Source organism: Plasmodium gaboni, chromosome 5, assembly GCF_001602025.1.
Source record: "Plasmodium gaboni strain SY75 chromosome 5, whole genome shotgun sequence".
NCBI lineage: Eukaryota > Apicomplexa > Aconoidasida > Haemosporida > Plasmodiidae > Plasmodium > Plasmodium gaboni.
In genome coordinates this window covers 510260-527902 of record NC_031485.1, presented here as the reverse complement: position 1 = coordinate 527902, position 17643 = coordinate 510260, and the positions used below count along the sequence as shown (strand labels likewise).

Below are 17643 nucleotides of genomic sequence, written 5' to 3'. Positions count from 1 at the left end.
TTATATATTATAAAATATATATATATATATAAAGGAAAAAATATATTTTTTATCGTATGCTTCTCATTATATTTACAAAATTAATATATTATATGAAATATATGAAAAAATATTTTTAACATATAAAAATAATATATATTTATATATATATATATATATATATATATATATGTGATGTTAAAAATCCAACTTTATAGCCTTAATAATATATAAAACATATGGATGAAAAGAATAATCCAGATGATGAAAAAAAAAGTGAAATTATAAAAAAAGCAAATAATGATATAGATAAAAAAAATGAAGAAATAAATGAAGAGTACAATAAAAGCTCAAATATATGCATCATAAATTCATATAATAATGAAACACATATTATGAAGAATGAAGAAAATGATAAATATGAAAATATAATAAAATATAATATAAAGGACATACCATTGAGACAAAATAATTATTATATTGATAAAAATATAAAACTTAACAACATATGTAATGATATAATAATTAATAATGTTGATGTATCTGAATATATACCTAAAAATGACACATCGAATGTTAATATGAATCATTTATCTTTCTCAATAAATACAAAAAAAAATGATAATATAAATAATAATGATAGTTGTTATAATTATAAAACAGGTGATAAATATAGGTGGTCACTAGATAGAAATAATAAAAATTATTGTAAACAAAATTGTAATATTTTAAATATTTCTAAAGAGAATATAAATGAAAAATATGATGTAAATAAGAATGATTATATATCCCTTGTCAAACATAAGAAGGAGGAAAAGATAAAAAATAATGTGAATACACAAAATGATTATGAATTTTTATACAATATGGATAATATAAAATTAACAGGAACATCTGTTATATTAACAAATGAAAATTCAAAATATATTTATAAGTTAATTCCTTTTTTTAAAAATGGAGAAGCACAATTTTATACAAAAGTGTCTGAAGCATACAATGATATATATAAAAAGGAAAAAAAAAAAACACCTTTAGAGGATGTTGAAATGGATAATAATAAAAATAAAAATATTCATAATATTGATAATAATAATAATAATAATATATATTATAATTGCAATTATTATAATTTGTGTGAATATGCAGATATGCTTTTTACAATGGATTATATATATAACCTTTTTCTTGAAACACAAAAAAAATGTATAGAAGATAATAGTGGCAAAAATATTTTTTTCTCTTTATTTAATAAGAGAAATAATATATCCATTGTATATAATAAAATAAACAATCCATCGAATATTGGATTAGATGTATGTAATACATATGAAGAGTTTAATAAATTATCATTTGAAGAAAAGTATTATCATACAATTTTGTGTGAACCTATAAAAAAATTATATATATCAGAAAAAAAACACATAAATATTTATAATATATTAAATGAAAATAATTATAATTTAAAAAAATGTGATGAATTATCATCATGTAATTATAAAACAGTGAGTGCAGTTAAGAGTTGTCAAAATATATTTTATCAAAAATTCATATTATCTCTTCTAGTTAAATATAAATTAATTCCTCAATATTTTGATTTGGTTCAGGTAGCTAAATGTATACAAAATGAAAAAAATAAAATAAATGTAAAAGAAGATATAGATATTAAAATGTGTACAAATGTACAACCAATTAATCAAATTAAACAAACAATGGATAAGACAAATAATAAAGATAATATAAATAATAAAGATAATATAAATAATAAAGATAATATAAATAATAAAGATAATATAAATAATAAAGATAATATAAATAATAAAGATAATATAAATAATAAAGATAATATAAATAATAAAGATAATAAAGATAATATAAATAATAAAGATAATATATATAATACAAATCACCAACATAATGATGTATTTATTAAACTTGAAAAAAATAGTATAACTAAAAATAATCCTTATGAAGATATTCATTCGATGAACAAAAATGATTATAATAAAAATAAATGCATATCAAATAATGATCAGGAAATATGGAAAGTGTACAATGAAAAATGTAAAAATAATCGTGATGTTAATATTCATTCATCTCTTAAGTTAGAGAAATTATGCCATAATATTAAATCTTCTAATCAACAAATAATAGATTTAAAACTTGGTTATAATACAGTAATTGATAATGATCTAACATTTAATAAAGATTTATTAAATGATAGTCATTCTGTAAATTGGAATTTAAAAGAATATTATGTAGATAAATGGTCCCAAATGAAAAAAGATATAAGAAAGAAATTTACAACTACCAATATGAGTGATCAACATATTATAGATTTGTGTTCAAAAGATTTAAATTTACCAACATGTTTTGATAAATATAATAATAAGGATATTTATGCCTTATTAAAATCCTGGAGACAAAGTGTTACATCTTTTAAATCAACACAAAGAAATTTAGGATTTAGAATATGTACATTAATACAACATATAAATTATTCAGACCTATTAAATGATGATCAAGTAAAAATACAGTATTCACAATTTGCACAAAATAATTGTTTATTCGAAAAAAATAATATATTAAATACTCAAACAAATACATTGAAAAAATATTCAGAATTAAACAAAATAGAAATAAAAGATTGTTATGATCATGTAACGAAAAAATTAAAAATTAATAGACACCTTGGTTTTTCTTTACGTGAAGATCAAGTTATATATTTCTTATCAATTTTTTTAAAAAAAATTGTACATTTAATTTTACCACAATTATTAAATTTAAAAATATGGTTAGAACAACAATCTTTATATTCTTTTTGTTCAACATCATTATTAATAATATATGATAAAAACAAACCATCATTCTGTGATATTAAATGGATTGATTTTACATATTCTTTAGAAAACAAGTCCAATTGGAAGCTATACCCTTTAAATAATACAAAACTTAATATGGACATTATTTATGGATTAAATAATTTAATTAAATTGTGTAGAACTATATTTTTTAGTAATATTCTACCCCAAACTCTTAAAAATAATGGAAAAAGTAAAAACGAAGAATGAACCTTAATTATATAAATATTTTTCTCATTATTTGGTATATTAACATGTATAAGGATATATAAATATATATATATTAATATATATATATATATATATATTGATATATTTTTATATTTATATATTTATTTAGTTTAATTTATTGATTTGTGTGTGTGTGTGTGCATTTTTATATATTTATTATACATGTACAAGTCAGGCTTTTTTTTTTTTTTTTTTTTTTTTTTTTTTTTTTTTTTTGATAACGGAATGGCTAGTTGTTCATGCATATAATTACATATATATTTACATCTTAGTATTACTATTTTTATTTTTTTATGTTATTATATAAATAAAAGGCTTTAGAAAAATACTTTTTATTTTGTATGTGGATTCTTATATTAAACTATGTTTAATCATAAACATTATACTTTTTTTTTATTTTTATTCATTTATTTTTTTTTTTTTTTTTTAATCAGCTGGAAGGATTTATAAATCAAAACATGAAATATAAAAAAGAAAAGCACTTCATTGTATGGTGCTTGTATTTTCTTCTTCTTTTTAATTTTTTGAACGAATTTTAAAAAGAATGTGATGAATTCATATGGTGTGACATAGATATTATAAAAATCTAAAATGTTCATATAATTTTTATGTGAAAATACATATTTTCTAAAACAATAAATTGGGCTCTTCATATATTGATTTTTTGGAAGATATAAAAGAGTGGTATTTAAATTTTTATTGGTTTTTAATTTATTATATGTGTCTTTATTGTGTATATCATTTGAGTTGATTTGTTTATTAACATTTGAATTATTTATATTAGTAACAGTATTTTTTTCCTTTTTTTTTTTTTTTTTTTTTTTTATTGATGATATATTATCATGTGTTGAAGGAATAATTTGTTTCTTCACAATTGGGGATTCATTTTGAAGAGTAGAATGTTGCTCATTTATTTGATGACTAAATAATTCTTTCTCTTTTTCATTTAATATATTTATTAATTTATTAAGTACCATTTTGTTATTATGACATATATATTTTTTGTTTGTACATTTATAATATTGATTGGTATATTTTTTTTTTTCTTTTTTTAATATCATATAATAATGTAATATATTATTTTTTATCACAAATTTTTGTATTTTCCTGATTTTCATGAGTTTCCTTTTTGTCTTCAATTTTTTTAAATAAATTTCTATAAGAGGTTCCTTTATTAAATGTATCCTTTGTGGGATCAAAATTTTAGAAAACATGGATAGAACTTCAAAAAAGGATAAACAAAATTGACCAGACATTTTTTGTATTATCTTTACAACTTTGTGATTAAAATAATTTGTGTTTGTATAATGTTTTTTGTTAATAGTATATATATTATGGTCATTTTTTTCATAAGTATTTATAGGAGAGCTATTAATTTCTTCACGCTTGTAATCATTTATATGGCATGTACTATCTATATTCTCATTATATATTTTTCCTTTATTATTTAATATAACTTGTTCTTTTTCTATTTCGACATTATTATTATCTTCAATATTTAACAGTAATGATGATGATAATATTTTTGTATTTTTATTATTTTCATGAGTATCCCTTTGAAATATTATATCATAAGAAGGGTTATTATATATATGATTATATTTTATCTTTGTTGTATATTTTTTTTTTTTTAAAGAAGACAAATTAACACAATTCATTTTATACTTGTTATTATATTTTGTGATTATATTAAGGTGAAATAAAAATTTTAAAATATTTTTTAATTTTATGGATAGATTTAATTTCATTGAAAAGATTGAGAGATTTTTTTTTTCGTTTTTTTTAAAAATCAAAAAAAAAAAAATGTAGTAATAGACAAAATTTTCCAGTATATTTCTTAATTCTTGATCATATAAATTTTCATTTTTCAAATAAAATTTTATTCTTTTTAAACAGAATTTACAATTTTTTTTTGCATTATTTTTTGCATTATTTTTTGTATTATTTTTTGTATTATTTTTTTTGTTTTTTGGACAGTATTTATATAATATGTTATTATGATAATATATAGGAAAGAAATGATTCCAGATATGAATATTATTAATATTGTTATTTTTCAAATGTTTATATTTCTTAACATTTGTATTATTTTTTTTATTTATTTTATTATTTTTCTGTATATTTATTATATATGTTATTCCATCGATTTCTTTTTCTTTAAAATGATAACTTGTTTTATTATTATAATACTTTTTTTTATTTATAATATATCTAATGGTAGAAAAATGAAAATTTCTTTTGTTTTTAATTTGTTGTATTATATCTTGTTCATCATTTTGTTTATCTTTTTTCCAAGTTGCATGTTGTTTTAAGAATTGAATCAAGTGATATAAATTTTTATGTTCACATTTATTATGATCTCCAATTCTTATATCTATATGAACAAGTGTAAGAATGAATGAATTAAAAGTTATTATTCTTTTTTCATCATGTATAAAATATTTTCTTAAAAATATATAATCTGTAATTTTTTTCATATGTGACATAAAATGTATATCATTATGATGACATTGTTTATAATTCATATGAACATATAAATATTTATATAAATTATAATCTTTGAATCTTTTCTTATCATCTTCATATTTACATAATATATCTATTAAAGGATAATATAAAGGAATAGTTGTAATGAGCATACTAGACAAAACGTAATATAAAAAAAAATACATATTTTCTTTTTGTATATTATTATTTTTTATAATAAAGAAAAGTATATTTTTTAATAAAATATAATTTGCTTGTTTATAAAAGGAATGTTTCCAGTGATATTTATAAAAGTCTGTGCAATCTTTTAATAAACATAAATCCATATTAAAAATAAAATATTGATAAGGAGAAGAAAAGTAGTTTGGTGAATATATACTTTGTATGTTGTTATTAGATGATAATAAATGTGTCTTTATATTTTTACAACTATGACATATTATATTTGTATTTGAAGTATTATTATCAATAGGAACATTATTAGGAGTATTCATAGTGGTTATATTGTCTTTATGTATTAACTTTTCACTTTCACGTCCTACATATTCATTTATATGTTCATTTATATGTTCCTTTACATGTTCATTTATATTTTCTTTTGTGTGTCCATTTTTATTTGTTGAAATATTTTTCAAATAATCAACGGGTGTAAAAAATTTTTTAATAAAATCCCTTTCATTATATAAAAAAGAAGAAATCTGTTCCGTAGGTTGCTCACTTTTTTCAAGAAAATAATTTGTTTCCCCCTGATCAATATAAGATAAATAATCTATGACTAGATTATCTAGATTATATCGAAAGAAGTGCATATCAAATATATGAGAATTAAAAAACATGCTCCATAAATTTTGTAGTGTAAAAGAATTATGATACATATTATTATAAGTTGAATGAGAATTTTGTTTAATACACATATTATTATATATAGTAGTATTTGATTTGATATATATATATTTTTTATCTTTATAAAAGTTATATATATCAATAAGAAAAGTGAAATTATCATATATAATTTTGTATAGACTTTGCAACTTTTTATTTTTTAAATTATAATATTTTTTAAAAAAAGAAAGATTAATTACATTACATAATGTATTATTATATAAATTATTTATTTGATAAATTTTATTTATTGAGAATTCATATATTAATTTATTTTGTTTATAAAAACATATATTAATAATATTATTGATATTAATTAAATATCCATATCCATCTTTTTTATTATTTTTCCACATACCTATATATTTCTTACCATTATAATAATTAAAAATACCATATCCAAAACGTTTTCCTTTAATCCAGTAGCCTTCATAACTATTATAAGAATCAGTATGATAAATAATATTATTTCTATATATATCTTTATAATTATATGTATTTATATTTCTATATTTTTCCATAGATTTAATGATATTTTTATTTATATTTATATTTATATTTTTATTTATATTTATATTTTTATTTATATTTTTTTTTTTTTTTTTTTTTCTTTTCTTAAACCAGAAAAATTTCCCATATCCTTCCTGTTTATCATTTTTCCATTGTCCTATATAAATACTATGTATAAAGAAAAAAGATTTTTTCTTATTATATAAATTGTTGTCATTTTTATAATTATAAATATTATTGTTGATATAATTTATTTTATTATTTTGATTGTCTATTATCTTTTTATGATTAAAATTGTTATAATTTATTTTGTGATTTATATGATATTTTTTTTTTATTATCCAGGTCATTTTTCCATATCCCCATTTTTTATTTTTTTTCCAAAAACCAATATAATATGAAGTATCCTTAAAAAATTGAATACCATAAAAATATCTTTGATTATATTTAAAATATCCTTTATATAAATAAATATATTTTTTTTTTTTATTATTATATAGTTTTATTTGACCATATCCATATCTTTTATTATTTTTCCAGGACCCTTTATAATATATAATCTTTGAACTCTTTTTATTCCTAAAAATATATTTTCCTACTTTATTTTTTTTACCCTTATATATATATCCTTTATATAATAAAAACCCTTTTGATTTTATTTCCCCATATCCTGTTAATTCTCTTTTTCTAAATAAACCAAAATATTCACTATTATGATTATTTCTTATACATATATTATTATTAGCACAAAAATATGGACAGGCATATTTATCGAATTTGGCTAGTCCGTAAAATGTGTTATTATTAAGTTTTATATTATATAAATCTAAACATTCTTCTGATGTTAAATGTATGGAATTATTTTTATTTTCTTTTTCATCTTTTAAAAAAAAAGATATCCAATATTTAAGTATATCATTATACAAAAGTACACTTAAAGTTGTATTATTTGTACAATTGTTTTTATCCATTAAATTTATGAAAGAAAAAAAAAAAAAAAAAAAAAATTTTTTGTATATAAGAAAATACAAAATATGCTAGTGCTCTTTAAAAATAATATTACATCATATATTATAAATATAAAATCTTCTTTATTTTAAACAAATAGATATTTTCTTTTTATACATGATAAGACGAATAATGGTTAGGCCTCAATTTTTTTTTTTTTTTTTTTACATGAGATATAAAAAAATAAACCTTTTTTTCTATCATGGAACATATATAGTGAAATATTTTTCCATACTATTTAAACAATATGAAGATAACAAAGGTATTTTATGGAATTATGACATATATATATAATATATATATATATATATATATATATATATATATATTTATTTATATATAATATTCATTTTATGAATAAAAGACGAGACATGGACGTAAATAATTATATAAATGCATATTCATATGTATTATGTAAATATTATAAAACAAAATATGTAAGTCTATTATTTTTATTTTGGTCTTTATATATATATATATATATATATATAGTATAGGAGAAATAAAAATCACATATTTTAAACATATATAGATCAGGGTTGAATTATAATTTTTTTTTTTTTTTTTTTTTCCTTTATAATATTTTGTTAGGTTTATCTATAATATGATATATAATATTGCAAAGAAAAAAAAAAACATATATATGAATTAATAGGCACAATAAAAAGGAACTTTAAAAAATAAAAAATAACATATAATTTATATTAAATGTATAATATATATAATATATATTATATATAATTTTATAAATATTATTTTTATTGGTTGTTTGAAATTATATGTATATAATTTATACTTGCGACGTATATTATATTACTATTGTTTATATATATATATATATAATATTATATGTATATATATTTTTATTTATTTGATGAACCCATAGGTTTATATCTACCTACCTATTTATTGATATATTCTTTAAAATATTATTATTATTATGTTTTTTTTATAAATAAAATAATTAAACTTATTATTTACGACCATACTGTAATAATATATTTTATATGTATATATTTTTTTTCATTTTTTTGTTTCTTACTCTCAACCAGTTTATTAAAAATTCTATACAAGTATAGAATTATTAATAGTATAAATTTTATAATTATCCCAAAAAAGGAATACATTAATTTTGTAAATGTGATTGTTAATTTTTTTTTTTTTTTTTTTTTTTTGTTAATATGAATATTAATAATAATATATAAAAAATTCTTTTTATATTATGGTATATTTAAAAATATTGTTGTATAAAATAATTCAAAAAAAATTATTATGTACAAGATAAAAATATAATATATATATATAATATATATAATATATTTATTTATATGTTTAATATTAGAGACTGAAATCATGAGATATAAAAAATGTATTTTAATAAATGATATATAATAAGATTGTTTTATAATTTTATTATTATATTTTTTTTTTTTCTTTTTTCTCTTCCATTAAAAAAGTATATATAAATATATATATATATATATATATATATATATATAATATATATAATATTTAAAAAAAAAGTCCCCATCGATTTTTTTTTTTTTTTTTACTTTTTAATGTACTGACGTAAGAAGAGAAAAAACAAATGGACAGTTTAAAAAAAATAGTAGTAAGTTTATGAACATATATGTGTTATAAAATATTAGTTAGGCAAATAATTTATTATATAACATAGAGAGAATTTATATATGGAAATATTGGATTCTATCACATATATATATTATTATGTGTATGTTAAATATTTAATTTATTACATTTTATATTCATTCATTTATTTTTGTTGATAGGCATATAAAGCAGTAGACGAATATGTGCAATCTAATATGACGGTAGGACTGGGAACAGGTTCTACAGTTTTCTATGTACTTGAGCGTATTGATAGTTTATTAAAAAATGGAAAATTAAAAGACGTTGTATGTATACCCACAAGTATCGACACAGAATTGAAGGTAATAAATAATTATAGAAAAATATAAATATATATATATATAAATATATATATATATATAGATATATTTATATATATATATTTATGTGTATCCATTTTATTTTTTCTTATAGGCGAGAAAAATGGGTATACCCTTGACCACATTAGAAAAATATTCAAAAATTGATATTACCATAGACGGAACAGATGAAATAGATTTAGATTTAAATTTAATAAAAGGAAGGGGAGGAGCCTTAGTTCGTGAGAAGCTTGTGGCGTCCAGTTCTGCCCTTTTCATAATAGTAAGAGATAAAGCACAAACATATATATATATATATATATATATATGTGTGTATATTTTTTTTTTTGTGCACTTACCAGATTGGCGATGAGTCCAAATTATGTATCAATGGATTGGGCATGACGGGGGCTGTGCCTATAGAAATTCTTACATTTGGATATGAAAAAATCATAGAAAATTTGCTAAAAATATATACACTCAAAGGATGTACATATAAAATGAGAAAGAGAAACGGAGAGATATTTATTACAGACAATAAAAATTATATTGTAGATTTTTTTTTTACTGAGCCTATACAAGATTTATTAGAAACATGTACAAGAATTAAAATGGTAACAAGGAAAGATGATTTTATATTTTTTATTTTGAATGAATATATGGATTAAAGTATATGTTATTATATAATAACACCGATAAATACAAACATATATTCTAAATGAATTCTTAAATTTTCATATATATATATATATTTATATATATATTTTTTTTTTTTTTTTTTCAGACTACTGGAGTTGTTGATCATGGTATTTTTGTTAATATGACGAATGTAGCTTTAATAAGTAAACACGATGGAACTGTATTGACATTAAACAAAAAATATGAATAAATAATATTCATTCTGTTTACTTATTTATTTATTTTATTTTATTTCAATTTTTATAAATAAAAAAAAATAAAAAAGTTTCAAGGTGTTGTTATTATATTTTTTGAATAATTAAAAATTTATAACATTGGACAAATATTATATTTTATGGTTTATTTTGCCATATTGTTTTGTTTTAAAAAAAAAAAAAAAAAATTGAAATAAATTGTATTTCCAGTTTTTTTAGTTTTTCCACATATATATATATATATATATATATATATGTTTATTTATTTATTTAATTATTTATTTTCATTATTTAATTAACTTAGAAAAATATTCTTTTATATACCATTTGTAGATGTGTATATACAAAAATATTTTATTATTTTATTATTTTATTATTTTATTATATTATTATATTATTATTTATTATTTTATTGTTTTACTTTTTTTTACTTTCATTTAATATATATATATTTATATACATATGTATGTTTATATGTCCCTTAATCAATACTGTCATTTATTATAATTAATTATTTTATATAAAAATGAACTTGAAAAAAGTTATAAAAAGTATTAAAAATATAATTATTAATTTTATAACTATTATATATATAAATAGTATTAATTCTTTTTCTTTTTTTTTCTTTTTTTTTTTTTTTTTTTTTGTTAATTATTTTTTGTGACAAAAAAAATGTATTTGTTTAAAAACGCAAAAGATTCCCTTATCAACTCCTTACAGTATGATAAATCGTCCCCCTTAATAAAATTAAATTATATTTGCAAGGTTCTTCTTAGGTTTACTTTTTTGGTGTCTTTCTCTTTCTTAGCTATTATAGTGTCAACATTTTATGTGGAAAATAATATAATAAATAAAAGTAATGAGGATAATATTTAATAGTACATATATATAAATAAATAAATATATATATATATATATATATATATTTATTTTTAAAAATTTTATCATTATATTAGAGTTATTACAATCATTTGAAATAACATCACTTATGCTCTCCCTACTATCCTTTATCATATTAATAAGACAAAACGGAACTTATATACTATCTAAAATTAAAATGTATCCTTTCTCGTTTAAGGATTTAATCGATGTTTCCTTATCCACAGGAGTAGTGACCATATCAGTCCTTGATATTTTTCTGGTGTGTTATGAAATATTTATATAAACGAGGAGCACCTCTTTTAATTTTTATAAAAATATATTTATTATATATGTTCATTTATCTTTTTAACTAGTGTTATCTTTTTCTTATAGTTGAACTTTTAGTCTTTTTAATAGGTACAAAGAGTTTTTCATTTCTTTGATATATATTAAAAAATATGTGTTTGAAATATTGACATATATATATATATATATATATATATATATATATATATATATTTTTTTTTTTTTTTTTTTTTTTTTCTTATTTTGGCTAGCTCTATTTTCGCTGTATGAGTGTTTAGATAACCCTTATATGAAGGACAATGAAAACATGAATTCTTTCAGTAAGGGGACAAAAAAAAAAAAAATATATATATATATATATATTTTAATCATATGAGAACGTGTTCTTCCATTTTTATTTTTATTTTTATTTTTATTTTTATTTTTATTTTATTTTATTTATTTTTTATTTAATATAATTTACAGGTTTACAATTCACTTCAGTGTCTTATATAGGCCTTTATATAATTTCTCAAATGATCGTGTTTAGATCTATGCCTTATCACCCTACGGAATATTTGTAATAAAAAAAAAAAAAAAACTGAACATTATGTAGGCACATATATATATATATATATATATGTGTAAATGATATAATTTTTTTTAATCCATTCAGGGGATATATATTTAAGAACATATTTGATGATATCTTTTGTGTCATGAAAAAGATATGGAATTTTTTATTTTAACTAGGAAAAGACACATATAAATATATATATATATTTATATATTATAAGAAGAAAAAAAAAAAAAAAAAAAAAAAAAAAAAAATATGTGTATTACATAAAAAGGATAGTAGAATGTCAGTATACGGAATAATTTATAACAACGGAAAAAATTATTTTAAAGAGAATAATGAAAATATATTAATTATTGAATTAATAATATATATATATAAATATTTTATACAAAATATTTAATTAATATATAACAATGGTCATACATACATATATATGATATGTATAATATATATATATATATATATATTTATTTATTTATTTTACTTATATTCATAGGTTTATCAAATTATATATATAATATTATATTTTTTTTTTTATTATATTTCTCTTTTACAAAAAAAAAAAAATACTATTTCCACAATTTATTTTTTTTTTTTTTTGGATATTTTTAAAATAAGAAAATTATTTAGATATTTACCATATTAAATGAAAGGATCTCTCTTTATGTTGTTATAAATTAAAAAAAAAAAAAAAAAAAAAATTTAATTTTAAATTACAAACCATTTTAATATTTTTATGCGTCAATTACTCAAGAAATGTTAAGTGTATTCTTTTATAGAACATATAAATATACTAAGCTCATTCAATTAATAAAAATACAAAAATAAACATATGTATATATGCCTACAAACATAAATATATATATATATATATATATATATATATATATATATATGTTAATATTTCTTATTTTTTTAATTTCCTTATTTCTCCTTTTAAGTATATAATAAATAAGCACTCAATCTTTTTTTTTTTTTTTTTTTTTTTTTCCTTTTCACAAAATTTATGATAGTATTAAAAAATTCATCAAGAAATTAATTTTTTTTAAAATAAGTAATAAATATTAATATTATATAAATATAATTAAACAATTATATAATAGATTATATATATATATTTGATGATGTTAATTTTTTAGTGCTTTCATTTTTTATTAATAATTATATGATAAGGAAAAAATATGAAGCCGTGATAGCTCAGTTGGGAGAGCGTCAGACTGAAGATCTGAAGGTCCCTGGTTCGATCCCTGGTCACGGCAAGGTTATTAAAAATTTTAAGAAAATTATAAAAAATATATAAATAAAATATATATGAAATATTTTATTTATATAAATAATAATATATTTTAATAAATTTATTTAATTTATATATTATGTATAAATATCATAAATTATATATATATATATAATATATATATTAATATATATATATATATATGTAAGAACAAAATATTATATTTTTAAAACATCTTTTATAATATATATTTATTATGTTAAATATATATATGTGCAAAAAAAAAATTTATTTTAATTAAATTATTTTTTCTTCATAATATATAATATGTATATATGAAAATATGAGTTGAGTTTATAAAAAAAAAAAAAAAAAAAAAAACATACATATATATTATAAAGTAATGGTCACAAAAAAATAATAAAACAAAAATATATATATAATATATATATATATATATATATATATATAACATGTTGATATATTTAAAATTAATATTATTATTCGGATAAGGTAACATTTTTTATATTGTTTATATTTAAGAGAGTCATAAGATATCTTTCTATGCCTAGAGCTAATCCTCCATGTGGTTTTGAGGCATACTGAAAAGAATTAAAATATTTATAAATTGTTGATTTTTTGTTTATTAATTTTTTGAAATTATTAAGATAATTTAGTAAGTAAAAATTATTTTGATTATGAAGATAAGTTGACAAGGATATTAGTTTATTTTCTTTTAATGTTTTAAAAAGTAATATTGGTAAGTTATTAATTCGTTGACTTCCAGATATTATTTCTATACCTTTATATATAAAATCATAACTATTAGAAAATCTTAAATCATACATATTACTACATGTATAATATGGTCTTAAAAATATTGGATACTGATCTATAATAAATATATCACTATAGAAATTATTTTTTATAAATAAATAAAGATAATTTAATTCGTCATTTGTAAAATCGTCATATAAAATATATTTATTTTTTAAATTATTATATGATAAAGGTTCTGTAATGAATATATTACCATCATCATCATCATTATTATTATTATTATTATTATTATTATTTTTTTTATTATATGTTTTTTTTTTTTTTTTATTTATAATGTTTATAAAATCATACATGGTTTTAATATATGCATCCTTATTATTATTATTATTATTATTATTATTATTATCACTTTCATAACATTTAAAATTTACACCATCTTGTTGACCATTTATTATCTCATTTTGTATTTTTAATTCCTTGTCATTATTTTCTTGTAGTTTCTTTTTGTCCTCATCATACTTATCATACATGTTATTAAAAAATAATAATAACTGTCTATAAAATTCATCTTTATTATAAGTATTTAAAAATTGATAATATGTATCATTATATTTGTTCATTTTATTATATTCCTTGTCTATATCATAAGTTTCATACTTAAATATATCTTTTTGTTTATTTATTTTATAATATTTTAATATTTTATTGTAATAATATATATTATGCAATTTATTCTTTTGAGATGATTCAAACATAATTTTTTTCTCCATATTTTTTTTTTCTTGCTCATTTAATATTTTTATATATTTATTATGTTTCTTATTATATATATATGTATCTTTGTTATTCATATTGTTTTGTTGATGTAATAATATATCGTTTTTATTATTTCTATAATACTTATCTAATATATCTTGAGCTTCAGAAAAAGAAATGACTATTGGATTATCTGAAAATTGGCTAGCTGTATATGTATTATTATTATTATAAAAAGATGATAAAATATTTAATTCATTTGAATAGGTATTATTTATATATGTATTGATATTTTTTAAGATATTATACATATATATAATAATTTCATAGTAATTATCATATATTACTCTTTCAATATCTAAAGACATAAATTCATTTAAATGTCTTGAGGTATGAAATTTTTCATTTCTATAACAATAATTTATTTCATAAACTTTGTCAAAATCCGAATTTATTAGCATTTGTTTATATAATTGTGGACTTTGTGATAATACAATATTTTGTCCCTCCAGCTTATAACATTTACAACCTCCTTCAGATCCTATTAATTGAACATTTATATTATTATTTTCTGATGAATTATTATTCTCTATATTATTATCTTCTATTTCTTCATAATTATTTTCATTTATATCAAAAGATTGTTTTTTTTCAGATTCTTTAATTTTTATAAATTTTGGTGTGAATATTTCTGTATGTCCATCCCTTTCTAATATGTCTCTAAATCTTTGGAATATTTTACTTTTAATATATAAAATTATATGATTTATTGCATTTCTATAATTTAAGCATAAATTTTCTACTTTCAGCATGTTTTCGTTTGTATTTATTTTTTTTTCTTCTTCATAATTATTATTGCTGTGATGGTCATTAATATTATTTGGAGTATGATCAGAATGGTCATTAATATTATTTGGAGTATGACCCGCTTGATCAATAATATTATTTGGAGTATGACCCGCTTGATCAATATTATTATTTTTCGTATGACCCGCTTGATCAATAATATTATTTTTAGTATGACCCTCTTGATAAATATTATTATTTTTAGTATGACCCTCTTGATCAATAATATTATTTTTAGTATGACCCTCTTGATCAATATTATTATTTTTAGTATGACCATCTTTATCAGTATCTTCAATTTTATTATCCCCCCCCCATATGATCATTTTCATCCTGTCTGTGTTCATATCACTATCATTTATGCTAATTGGAGGATTATAAAACGATTCTGAAATACAATCAATTTTTTGTACTACAATTTCGATAGTTTTTTGATTAAGAAAGCTTTCTATATATGGTACGTCGTGTTTATATAAAATTCCATGTAATTTAATCTTTCCTACAATATCTATAACACTTTCATTTTTTAAATTCTTTATATAGGTATACATATTATCTATTGGATATATAGATTCATTATTTTTATTTGTTGTAATTTTTTTTTCATATACACATGTTAAGTAGATACCATTATTTAATCTTACATATAAGAAAATCCGTTTGGATTGTTTTTTTTTTTTTTCTATGCGACCTCTAATAAGTATGCATTTTTTATCAATAAATGTTTGTTTTGTTACATCTACATTGTTATTATTATTATTATTATTATTATTGTTGTTGTTGTTGTTGTTGTTGTCATTATTTTTATTATTGTTTATACACCTTGTGAAGCTCTTTTTATTTGTTTGTATATATTTTATAATATCCTCATAAGTATAATAATCTCTATTTAAAGGTGAACCATAAAAAAGAGAAAAGTGTCCCCAGCTCGTTGAAGGTAAAATATTTGTTTCTTCCATGTTGCATGTATCCAATATATCAACATCATAATTACTATCATTCTTAATAGTGTTATCATTTTTTTTATTATTAAACGTTAAATAAATCATACCTTTTTTTCTCATAACATTTATGTTTACATTTTTGTAACTGTTTTTATTTTTTATTCCTTCCTTTGTTGTAAAAGAATTAAAAGGATTTTTTAAAATACACTCATCATCATATAAAATAGGACTATTAACAAAATTTAATTTATGTTTCTTCTTATGATATATATAATAATACTTATTTAAAAAACAAGAATTACTTATATAATTATTCGCGATATTATTCTCATAATGTAAATCACTTTTATGATAATAAATATTATGATATTTATTTATTTTCTTTCTTTTTTTATTTCTTGTGTAGGAGGCAAAATTTAAATTATTATATAAAGAAAAATTATCTGATAAATTATATGAATAACAAAATAAAACTCTTTTTAAAAATATTGTATTTATATAGTAAATCAGAAATAAATATTTCACAACATATATCATTTTATATTATTCTTTTTTTTTTT

At 17.8% G+C, this 17643-nt stretch overlaps 5 protein-coding genes and 1 non-coding gene across 6 annotated transcripts; 4 read left to right on the top strand and 2 right to left on the bottom strand.

Moving 5' to 3' along the window:
• Nucleotides 1–218: 218 nt before the first annotated feature.
• Nucleotides 219–3047, top strand: PGSY75_0514800 (putative kinase; the record flags this gene model as incomplete). The annotated part of the gene is made up of 1 exon (XM_018784427.1): nucleotides 219–3047. One exon carries the CDS (start codon nucleotides 219–221, stop codon nucleotides 3045–3047), a length of 2829 nt encoding a protein of 942 aa, XP_018643082.1.
• A 428-nt stretch (nucleotides 3048–3475) lies between these two features.
• On the bottom strand, nucleotides 3476–7918 carry PGSY75_0514700 (hypothetical protein; the record flags this gene model as incomplete). The annotated part of the gene is made up of 1 exon (XM_018784426.1): nucleotides 3476–7918. The coding sequence occupies one exon, from the start codon at nucleotides 7916–7918 to the stop codon at nucleotides 3476–3478; it is 4443 nt and encodes a 1480-aa protein (XP_018643081.1).
• Nucleotides 7919–9543: 1625 nt separating this feature from the next.
• Nucleotides 9544–10793, top strand: PGSY75_0514600 (putative ribose 5-phosphate epimerase; the record flags this gene model as incomplete). Its single annotated transcript, XM_018784425.1, has 5 exons — nucleotides 9544–9567; nucleotides 9746–9907; nucleotides 10020–10187; nucleotides 10267–10518; nucleotides 10689–10793. 5 exons carry the CDS (start codon nucleotides 9544–9546, stop codon nucleotides 10791–10793), a joined length of 711 nt encoding a protein of 236 aa, XP_018643080.1.
• A 676-nt stretch (nucleotides 10794–11469) lies between these two features.
• On the top strand, nucleotides 11470–12692 carry PGSY75_0514500 (putative membrane protein; the record flags this gene model as incomplete). The annotated part of the gene is made up of 6 exons (XM_018784424.1): nucleotides 11470–11653; nucleotides 11754–11938; nucleotides 12033–12075; nucleotides 12216–12284; nucleotides 12430–12523; nucleotides 12620–12692. 6 exons carry the CDS (start codon nucleotides 11470–11472, stop codon nucleotides 12690–12692), a joined length of 648 nt encoding a protein of 215 aa, XP_018643079.1.
• A 1017-nt stretch (nucleotides 12693–13709) lies between these two features.
• Nucleotides 13710–13782, top strand: PGSY75_0514400. The gene has a single exon. It is a non-coding gene; the product is annotated as a tRNA-Phe (tRNA).
• A 475-nt stretch (nucleotides 13783–14257) lies between these two features.
• PGSY75_0514300 (putative aspartate--tRNA ligase) lies at nucleotides 14258–17620 on the bottom strand (the record flags this gene model as incomplete). Its single annotated transcript, XM_018784423.1, has 1 exon — nucleotides 14258–17620. The coding sequence occupies one exon, from the start codon at nucleotides 17618–17620 to the stop codon at nucleotides 14258–14260; it is 3363 nt and encodes a 1120-aa protein (XP_018643078.1).
• Nucleotides 17621–17643: the final 23 nt, after the last annotated feature.